The 11896-nt window shown below is 36.6% G+C and overlaps 1 protein-coding gene across 1 annotated transcript; it reads right to left on the reverse strand.

The window, feature by feature from the left end:
* Positions 1-10144: 10144 nt before the first annotated feature.
* On the reverse strand, positions 10145-11513 carry LOC131876608 (uncharacterized). Its single transcript, XM_059222047.1, has 3 exons — positions 11199-11513; positions 10938-11108; positions 10145-10600 (listed from the first exon to the last, which is right to left on the reverse strand). The coding sequence occupies exons 1-3, from the start codon at positions 11511-11513 to the stop codon at positions 10145-10147; spliced, it is 942 nt and encodes a 313-aa protein (XP_059078030.1).
* Positions 11514-11896: the final 383 nt, after the last annotated feature.

The following is an 11896-nucleotide window of genomic DNA, read 5'->3' on the forward strand; positions in this document are numbered from 1 at the left end:
AGAAATGAAACAAGAAAATACCCACCTTAGGAACTTAGGAACCCAGGTTTCCAAAGTGACTAAAACAAAAGCAAAAAAACAAAAAACGGGGAAAACTAATAGAAAAACAAATAAAAGAGGGGACCCATATTTTCATGAAATGAAAATGATGGGACTACATATGCATGTTGGAAACCAAGAATACTGAGAGGGGGGTGAATCAATGTTCTACCAGAATCGAGAAATTTAATCTTATTAATATAACAACTTATCAACTGATAAACATAAAAACATATAACAATAAGCAACAATGTGATCACAAAGATTAACACCATAACACCATAGATTTATATGTGGAAAATCTCAAAGAGGAAAAACTATCATGGGATTGGAGACCCACAATATCTATCCACTGATCAGATGAATAAATATTACAATAAGGGGCCTGCACATGCAGGAAGGCCAACAACCTAGAGCACACTGCTCATCACAAAAGGAGTCTCATTGACTACATAAAACATCAGACAATGATCCAGAATGAATATTGAACTACAAGAATAGCATCTCCCATGCCTGAGTATAGTTCTAGTTAAGCTCAATACCGGAGGCCTAAAACCTCTTCCACAATCCCAATTCGATCACCTATGATTGACCAAATCTTTTGCATGAATGATTATTATATTATTCACTCTTATATATCCATATCATCCTCACATATGATCTACAATGAGATCTTACATCACATATATATAAACCCTTGACCACAAACAATAAGGTCGGCCATAGGCAATAAAAAAATTACATAATTACAAAACATGTTGTCCTAAGACCAAATAAATAATATCCAACCCATAAGACATCCTGAAAACACATTGAGAATTCCAATCAACACATTACATTAAGATGGTCCATAACCTAGATAAACCGGGACCCAATTTAGGTCCATACATGCTAAAGCAATGATCCCAATCAACCAAGTATCAAACATGATCACAATTAGCATCCTGAATATCTACTAGAAGTTGCACCAACACCACTTATGCATAACATCAAAGATCTTCAACAAATCTTTATCCGTGAAACCCTCACCGGAACAAAAAGCCAGCTTACCAGCATACAGGATAGCATCCGATCACCAAATCAAAACCAACTAACTGAACATGAATTTGAGTAGCATGAATAAGCCAATTCCATAACCCAAACATACCAGACCATACCAGATCATCATGATCTAATCCAACCAAAAACCAAACAACTTACCGAGACCAACCAAATACCAGTAAACTGCCAAAGCAACTAGTGTAGTCGGTGTTGCTAGTGTTGCCAGTGTTTCCATCAATGAAAAACATCAATGCAACACATAATCAATTCTTCCAAATTGCCAACAATCTCCCCCTTTGGAATTGATGGCAACATTAGATGTGAAAAACATCTAAGTGCCAAGAAATATGAAACATCTCCCACAAATTGATATGACAATGAAGTTCTGAACAAAATATCTTTGTACCAATTAACCATCCATAGACCTAAACCGAACTCCCCCAATGTGATACAACCAATCTGAAATTTTGTTCCTCCAATAATCTCCCCCTTAGACTGATATCTATGTTAAGCTCTATTCTACACATAAGTATATCTCCCCTTAATGTATATAAATCCTTATGTTTTTCACATGAATATCCCTCCCCCTTTGACATCAATGCCATAAATTTGACATAAATATCAAAGCAAAAACCAATTAATTACAAAAATGACTACTCCCCTAGAGTAGTAGCATCACCACATGAATCAAGACTGAATAATATATCTGATAATGCATATTGGACTAGTGCCAAATAGCATCAATTAGTTCTATATCAGAGGGGTAGAAAACCTCAACCTGTCTCTCAAATGGTCAAATGATTCCTCAAACCAATCCGACTTCATTTGCTTCCACCTTACTCCTTCAAAAAAATTATACTTGATAGTTATAATGGATTTTTTGATATGTCTATAGAAACAGAGTTATTATAGTGAATAACTATCAGTACATTACAATCCAACCTTAAATCCCTCAACATATGCCTCAACCATAGAACCTGTGTATAGTTAGTAGCAGCAGCAATATACTCAGCTTCAATAGTAGATAAAGAAGTACATGATTGCTCCTTGTTGATCCATGAAACAAGTTTCTTTCCAAAAAAGAAAGCTTCACCGGATGAGCCTATCCCGTTACTTGTATCTCTAACCCAATCCACATCTAAACATGCTCAAAGTGTAAAGTCATTATAAAAAAAAAACCATAACAAATAATCCTTGAAAGTATCTGAAAATCCTGGCTATCAGAGCAAGGATTCAACATAATCAATTCCTTCCTTCTGAAAATATCCATTGCAAACCAATCAAGCCAAGTTCCAATAACATTCAAAACCATGTGTTGTCCTTATCTAACTGATCCAATTCCTCCTCCATAGATTTCATCCAACATTCATCCTTACAAGCTTCAATAACTGATGTTGGTATAATTAAACAAATTAAGCATACCTCATCAGTTGCCAACCTTCTTGTCCAAATATCTGATCTTCTGAATGATTTATCCTTTCATACCTAGGAGTCTTCTGATTCTCTGTTCCTCTTCCTGGTTCTTCAGTTACTGTTGAATTTTCTGATACTGCTAGAGTAACTAGTTCAACATTTTGTTCTAGTAAAGGTGTTACCGATTTAGTTAAGACCATTTCTACTGTCGGTTCTTGCTCATAAATTCTAATAAGACTTCTATCCCACTCATCTACCTTGACATTAGCATTCTCCACAATTCTCTGCAATCTTTTGTTATAACATCTATATGCTTTTCTTTCATTAGAGTAACCAATAAATACTCCTCCATCACATATAGGATCAAACTTGCCAATGAAATCATCTCTATTGATATAACATTTACTACCAAAGATTCTAAAATACTTAATTGTAGATGTATGACCAAACCATAACTCATAAAGTGACTTACCGGTAAACCAAACTAGATCCAAGATCCAACAAGTTTTTGTCGGTTAACCTCCACAATAACTTCCAAAGATCTTAAACAGGCTTTCAGACCACTATTAGGACCAATGCAAGATCTGTCATCAATTTGCCTCCCTCTAAGGCGAATTCCTTAGTTACCGGATGAGTTTCCTGCCGGTGCAGGAATAATCTTCTCTATCGGTTGAGTAACTGGGTTATATCCTTCAGCGAAATGAACATTTGGGGCAATTGATTCTTTTGGTTGAGCCTCAGACTTCATAACCCACTTCTTCTCATTCTCCTTCTAAGTGTCATCAACATTTTGCTTTCCCTTCTCATTAGATTTATCACTTCTACCGATGGATCCTTGCTTCTACAAAATTTAGCAATATGTCCCACTTTGTTGCATGCATATCATGTGACATTGTTCTTCTAAATTGCCTTACTATAACCTTCACCATTCCTTAACCTGCATTTATTAGACATATGTCCAAACTTTCCACATTCATGACATTTTAAATTCATTCTACAATCTTTTGTCCTATGACCATACTTCTTACAATTTGAACACTCACCGGGAACTGCATTATTATTCCGATTTGCTCTATTTCTACAATGCCTAGCCATATGACCGAATATATTCCAAACAAAGCATCTACCATTAAATTTATTTGCATTGGAATGCCTTACTAATGACCTTTGATTCTAGTTGACCTTCTGATCCTCATGTCCAGTACCAGAGCTCTCTCCATGCTCAAATCCAAGACCTCTAGGGTCTCCAGTGTCCCTCTGATCCTTCAATAATTCATCAATCTTAGCAAAACTAACCTTGAACTTGTCTTTGTACTCATTTACAATAGCCATATCATCTCTTAATATTGTTGCCATTCTTTCTAATTCCTGCTCATTATTATGTGACTACATCAATTTAGTTCTCAACATATCATTCTCATGAACCAACCTAATACATTCCTCAGATCTATCTTTCAGAGATATAGAAAGATTTTCTTCTTTCTTCTTCTGCTCTTCAATCTCCTTTAACATCCTCATACCTAGGGCTTGCATTTCAATCTTCATAACCATATTCTCCTGACTCAACTTCTGACAATGTTCCTTAAGGCATCCTTCTCTTCATCATCCTGATTTTGTAAAAGTTCCTTCTTTTTAGCTTATGCAATTGACAACCTCTTCTACGGGGTAAAAATGAATTCCTTTGTAGATCTCAACTCATCTTACATCTTCATGTTCCTCAATCTTTCAGTATCATAGTCTTCAAGAGCTACTTGAAGTTCCTTCCTTAAACTGATCTCCATAGATTCCAGAAACAAGATCTTCCTCAAGCTATTAAACTTCCTCCAAGGCACCAGGCTCTGATACCAATTGTTGGAAACCAAGAACACTGAGAGGGAGGGGGGGTGAATCAATGTTCTATAGGAATGGATAAATATAATCTTATTAGTATAAAAAATTATCAACCAGTAAACATAAAAGCATATAACAATAAGCAACAATGTGTTCACAAAGATAAACACCATAACACCATAGATTTATACATGGAAAACCTCAAAGAGGAAAAACCACGTTGGGATTGGAGACCCACAATATCTATCCACTAATCAGATGAATAAATATTACAATAAGGGGCCTACACATGCAGGAAGGCCAATAGCCTAGAGCACACTGCTCATCACAAAAGGAGTTTCACTGACTACATAAAACATCGGACAACAATTCAGAATGAATATTGAACTACAAGAATATAATCTCCCATGCCTGAGTATAGTTCTAGTTAAGCTCAATACAGGAGGCCTAAAACCTCTTCCATAATCCCAATTCGATCACCTATGATTGACCAAATCTTTTGCATGAATGATTATTACATTATTCGCTCATATATATCTATATCATCCTCATATATGATCTATAATGAGATCTTACATCATATATATACAAACCCTCAACCACAAACAATACGGTCGACCACTAGACAATAAAACAATTTCATAATTACAAAACATGTCGGCCTAAGACCAAACAAATAATATCCAACCCATAAGACATCCTAGAAACACATCGAGAAGTCCAATCAACACATTACATTAAGCCGATCCATAACCTAGATAAATCAAGACCCAATTTAGGTCCACGCAAGCTAAAGCAATGATCCCAATCAACCAAGTCTCAAACATGACCACAGTCAACATCCTACATTTCTACTAGAAGCTAAACCAACACCACTTATGCATAACATCAAAGATCTTCAACAAAGCTCTATCAGTGAAACCCTCACCGGAACAATGAACCAAGCTTACCAGCATACAGGATAGCATCTGATCACCAAATCAAAACCAACTGAATGAACATGAATTTGAGTAGCATGAATAAGCCAATTCCATAACCCAAACATACTGGAGCATACCAGATCATCATGATCTAATCCAACTAGAAACCAAATAACCTACCAGGACCAACCAGATACTAATAAAATGTCAAAGTAGCTAGTGTAGCCAATGTTTCCAGTGTTTCTAGTGTTTCCATCAATGAGAAATATCGATGCAACACATAATCAATCCCTCCAAATTGCCAACAATGCAGGGCATAACAAATGGCGACTATCTGGGAAAAATGACTCTAGACATTTTAGAACTTCAAAATCTCTAGTTTATCCAATGCCTAAGGATACTATCATTCAAAACAATGTATAAGAGTGAAAAGATGAGTGAACTAATGAAAAAGCAACCAAATCTAGAACCGAACAAGATCAACTCTTAAGTGTGTGCGTGTGATTCATTACTCCATCTTGTTCAACAATGACGATAAACAAAGGAAATTGGGCCCAAGTTGCATAGGTGAAGTCAATCAATGTGTTTCATGCAAGGTCATCCTGGGCATAGCTCTGCTGCCAACAAGGCATTCATAGCCCCGAAAAAGATACCTCTAGCTCCCGTCAAGCAACGCTCCACTGCCAGCAAGGCATCCATAGCCTTGGTGGAGATTACTTGAAACAACTAAATTTAGTTGCTGCAAGTAAGTTGTTGGCAGTGAGCCAGCATCCCTCGTGGGGATTTGCAATATCGTTTAATAGCCTTTTGTGGATTCTATATTGGTTGTATCGAGCATTGATAGGTTGATCTTTTGGTGCAACAGAAACCCTAGCTTGTAACAAGTGGTATCGGAGCTTGGTCATAGGTTCGAATCATGTAGGCTGCGGCAAGTGACACTGGGAGGGGGATTGTTGGCAGTGGGCTAATGTCCATCGTGGGGATTCATGACATGATTTAACAGCCTCCTGTGGATTCTATAAGTCTAGTGGTTGTATCAAGCATTGATAGGTTGATCTTTTGGTACAACGGAAACCCTAGCTTTTAACATAAGTTATTTTTTTTCTCTTTTTTTAGATCATTTTTCACATCATAAAATATAGAATGATTATTTCTTCATAACTTTGAAGCAACTTTCAAACATTGAAGTCTGATTACTGGGTTGGGAGCCACGGTGGACAACGTGAAACATCTTGACTTTTGATTTTTCACTTGGAAACAAGTTCATTTGATATCTTACAAAATTTTCTGATGTGACTTAGTGTGATGGCAGTGCTGAGTAATCAGGTTATCCTTTTTTCTAATTGAGAGCCAAGAAGTAAAATCATAATTAAACCATTATACATTACTTTGGACAAATGTAGACAAAGATTTCAAGATTAACCAAATGATAATGAAGTTGTAAAGAGAAAAGAGTTGAAGTCACTCAATAGTTTCCCAAATTATTATGCAAAGAACATCTTTCCTTAGAAACCTTGAAAATAAACATGCGCCCCAACACAACAAAACAAAACGAACAGAACAAAACAACAAACCAAAGAAATGAAAAGGAAAACAAACAAGCAGCCAAAACAAAACTAAAGAAACAATGGGCAAACCCAAGAAAACAACAAACCAAAATAAAATGAGTAAACTACTATAGTACAAAAGGTCCAACTCCACTAAGGATTAATTGAAGTAATGCTCGAGGAACTAACCATTGACAAGAAATGGTACAAGTTCTCTAGTCAAGGAGCTCAACCTAAAAGTGTTCTCTCCTAAGATTTCAACAATCTAATAAGGACCTAACCATAACCTCTCAAACTTATGATAATCACCCTTCCTTCCCTTGGCCTTGTCCCATAAAATAACTAAGTCAAAAATCCAAAAGGATTTCACCTTGTCTCTTTTATCAAACCATTGCTTTACAGCTACTTGATGCTTAGTGAAGTGTTGTAGGGTATCTATCCTTTTCTCATCAAGTTTCAATAAATTTAGGAGGCGAGCTTCTACCTGGTCCTGAATTTCAAGTTCTTTCATTAGTTGGATGATAGGTATCTATAAATTAACTGGGAAAATAGGGTTTTGGTCATAAACAAGATAGTATAGAGAAGTCCCTAGGGGGACTTCAACTCTGGTATGATTAGCCCATACGACATACCTCAATTTATTGTGCCAATCTCTAGGGTGCTTTCCAAGGAGCTTCTTAATAACACCTAAAATATTCTTATTCGTGGATTCAACTACTTCATTACCTTACGGATAATAGTTAGATGAAAACTTCAAAATTACCTTATACTCATATGACCATTGCATTAATTGTGTTGAAGTAAAAGCGAGGTTGTTGTCACATACTAGAGAAAATGGCATACCAAACCTAGTGACAATATACTCATCAATGAATTTGAGAACTTTTGTAGTGGCATTCTTGCATTCTATGGCCTCCATCCATTGGGTGTAATAATCTGTTGCAATGAGAATGAACTTGTATCCTGTGAATGAGTTAGGATTAATAACACTAACAAAATCTAATGCCCATTAGGAAAATGGTCTTACCTCAAATACTGGTTGAAGAGGCATGGCGAGATTCCTTTCTCTGGAAGCTGCAATTTGACAGGTATGGTAGTGTCTAACATGTTTATGGGTATCTTTAAAAATTCTGGGCTAGTAGTAACCTACTTTCAATATCTAATGTGCTGCAGCATCTGCCGACCCATGGCTGGTGCCATATTTCCCATGAAATTCCTCCATCATCTTACGAGCTTCTTGATGATCAAGCACCTAAGATAGATGCCTTCGTAATTCTTTTTGTATAGCACAGAGTCTTTGATAATGTAATTAGCACTTTTGAGCCTTAACTCTCATCTTTGTGTTGTAGTCAACCCCTCAGGACACTTGTTATTCAGCAAGATGAAAACCAAATCAATGTACCATGGGTCTTGAGTGAATGACTGTAATGTATATTGTTGACACTAGATTTGAGGGGTATCAGTTGCCATAGCTTGGGACAAACCCTGGCCTCTAACTAACCTCATTGGATACATTTCTACATCAAATTCTTGTAGAATGGCCATCCATTTTCCTCGGCATTCCCCCAGCTCTGATTGCATGAGCAACAACTTAACTGCTTGATCAGGTACAATCGTGTATATCTTGTTCCTCGAGATATAATGTATAAATTTCTTAACTTCTCTTACCAAAGCAAAAGCTTGTTTCTCAAGAGAAGAATACTGTACCTCAACATTATTAAAAGGGGATCTTATGAATGGGATTGGTTTTTCATCCCCTTCTTGCCTTTGCGTCAAAAAGGAAGCACCAGAATGCAATGAGGCAAAAGAGTATATGTAAAATGGGAGAGTATAATCAGGACTAGTCAGTACAATAACTTCAACAATGGACTTCTTGATATGAGAAATGCCTATCTTGCTTCAACATTCCATTCAATCTTTGCATCTTTCTTCATTATTTTGTTTAGTGGCTTGACTATCTACACAAAGCCAGTGATGAATTTCCTCACAAAAATTAATCTTCTCGAAGAAAGATCTCATTTCTTTTTTACTCCCAGGCATCTACAATTTCAGTAATGATTCTACTCAATCTGGGTTGATGGATATTCCTCTTTCAGAGATTACATGACCAAGGAGCTTTCCTTCGGTAACTCCAAAACACACACTTTTTTGGATTAAGAGATCCCATACTCTCAATATCTTTCAAAAACTTTCAGAGGTAATCTGTATGATCTCCCTTGACTTTGGAGAATATGGTAAGCTCATCCATATATATAATAATACATTTACCAATCAAGTATTTGAAGGTTGTATCCATCGATCTTTGAAATTTTGCCTTGACATTAATCAACACAAACTACATCCTATAGTATGCACAAGTCCTCCACTTAGTAGTGAATATTGTCTTCATGTTGTCTTCATGGTTCACCAAAACTTGGTTATATCGAGAATAACCATCAAGGAATGACATCATCTATGAACCATTAACAATTTGTAATTCCTCATCTAGGGAAGGGAGCGGATAATTATATTTATCTGATGCTTTATTGAGGTTACTAAAATCAACACAAAATCTAATCTCTCCATTCTTTTTCCTTACTGGCACCAGGTTAGAAAACCAAGTGGAGTGGCATATGGGAAAAATAATCCTAGCGGTAAGAAACTTTTGAACTTCTTTTAAAATATTGGGCTTTATCAATGAATTGACTGGTCACTACTTTTTCCTGAATGGCTTCATATTGGGTTTCAAAGGTATAACATGTGTGATAATAGATGTATCAAATGTTTTTAGGTCTCCATATCTCCATGCTATAACACCAATGTATTCTTTTAATATTTGTATAATTTTCTCCCTCTCAATGGGAGTGCAAATCTTCCCAATATAAACTATCTTCTCTTGACCCTCTTGACCAATATTGTGTGGTTCATATTTTCTAGCATCTAAATCTGTGGTGAGTCTTTCTTTTACCCTAGGGTCAAAGTCAAAAAGCTACTCTAAAGTGACCATTCCTTTAGGAATTACATTTGTAGGTAGACTGCCAATTTCTTCATCACAATCTTCATCAACGGTGTTTGATCTATCATCTTCATCAATAATCTGCCCTTGAAAGCACCATAATTAGCAAGGAAATCTAGGATGTGTTTGTCAGCTTCAAAAACTTGGAAATGCTTGATGTTTTCAGGCACAATAGGTGTGGAGAATAGCTCTACAGAAAATATTTTCAAAGGAGATTGACTCACTAGTTCCAAGGTACTTGCTGCTATAGCAATGCATCTGATATTCCATTTACTTTCCTAGGCACTAATTGGATATCAAAAGCGTCGAAGTCTTCAATCAATCCCCATACCCGGATATCCTACTAGCCTTTTTTCATGTCATGAATACTGACTTCTTATTTGCTTAACCACCAATTCAGAATCTCCTTGCACTCTTAAGCATTCAGCTCCCTTTTTATGGGCAAAGAGGAGTCCCCTAACTAAGGTTTCATATTCAATCATATTGTTGGTGCAAGGGAATTGGAGTCGATAAGAGGCTAGAAAGGTCTTCCCTTTGGGACTGGTTAATTCAACTCCTGCCCCGCTACCTTGTTTGGATGTATATCCATCAAACTTTAGAAGCCAGATTTCATCCTTCAATTTCTTTATATTTTTCAGCTTGGGTTCAGCAATCAACGACTGAAGATTGCTTTCTGAAAGTGGTTGTTTCTCCCCATGCTTGATATCTTCTAGAATCTGAGGTTGTTTATTTACATGCACTGGGAGTACTTCAACCATAATGGAAGTAGATTTCTCTACTTGAAGCTCCAAGGGAGATTGAGCCTCCTCATTATCCTGCTTGCCTATCTCAATTAGAAGGACCTCCTTCTTGCACTACTTTGGATGGGAAGCTTCTATTGTAATTTTATCCCTTTGGAGAATAACTTTCATAATTTGGCTTTTCAATTCCTTCAACTGTGGTATCACAATCAGTATCTTCACAAGGGATTGGACTCATCAAATTTGTAACTTCATTCTGACAAGGGATACATGATATCTTTAAGTGTTCCTGATGATGTATCTTACACCATTGTGGGAGGAATAAATCTTGTACTCTGATGTCATCTCCTAACAAGCACATCCCTTATTTCATCCCTATGATGAAATCCTTAATCCTCCCTATATGCTCTACCGCATCATCTTGATGAGACTGAGGAATTGTAGGTGCAGAGAAGGTAAAAATTTCATTCACACTATAAACTCCTAGACTTAATTCAGCATAGGCCACCTCATTCGGAGCCCCATAACCCGTAAATTTCTTCAACTTGGGTTCATTGTCAATCCATATCTGGTTACTTACACCCTTCCACAGAAGCCATAAATATGTAAAATAATTTTAAAAGTAACCTCCCAAAGTCTTCGGCCAATCTCGACTAAGAAGCATTCCATATACTTCTGGAATGTCAACTACTTGGATGTCAATGTAATAGGATATGTGCGGATCAACACCCAACTCAATATACACATCTTTCAACTCCTCAATCACATTAACCTCGGTCTTGTCTAATTGTACCATCTTTCTATTCACACGCATCAGGTTGAGACCAAGCTTTTGACATATGGAATAAAGCATTAAATTCCCAGAAGCGCCTAAATCTACCAGATAGTTATGTAAATTATTTCCACATATTTTTAGATTGAGTAGAAATGGAGGGTTTTCGATGGCATGATTATTGATATTTGCATTTACCTCTTTCAAGTCAGCCATTTTAACCTCATTTCACTGAGATTCCAACTATTCCAATTTATTAAGAAGAGCCTTCTTTTGTTTGGGACAATATCTCAATACTTCCATTAATGACATAGTTGTTGCAGTCCTCTCCATCTCCTTGGTAACATCAAAAGACCCTTTTACAACATATGCTTGCCCTTGTCCTTGTCTAGGAGGTGTTCCTTGAAAATATTGAGGAGGGGGAGGATTGTTGCTCACATTTACATCATGAGGTACAAATCCACCTTTTGGGGGAGGTGTTTCTGTCAATGGTGCCTTCCCTTGACTTCTAAGGTTGTAATTGTTTCTAGTTTGAAAGGCTTGTGCATCATAAACACATTGTTCACCTTCAGCTTCTACTTAAAATTCTTTGTAGAGGA

This window comes from Cryptomeria japonica, chromosome 6 (assembly GCF_030272615.1).
Source record: "Cryptomeria japonica chromosome 6, Sugi_1.0, whole genome shotgun sequence".
Lineage (NCBI taxonomy): Eukaryota > Viridiplantae > Streptophyta > Pinopsida > Cupressales > Cupressaceae > Cryptomeria > Cryptomeria japonica.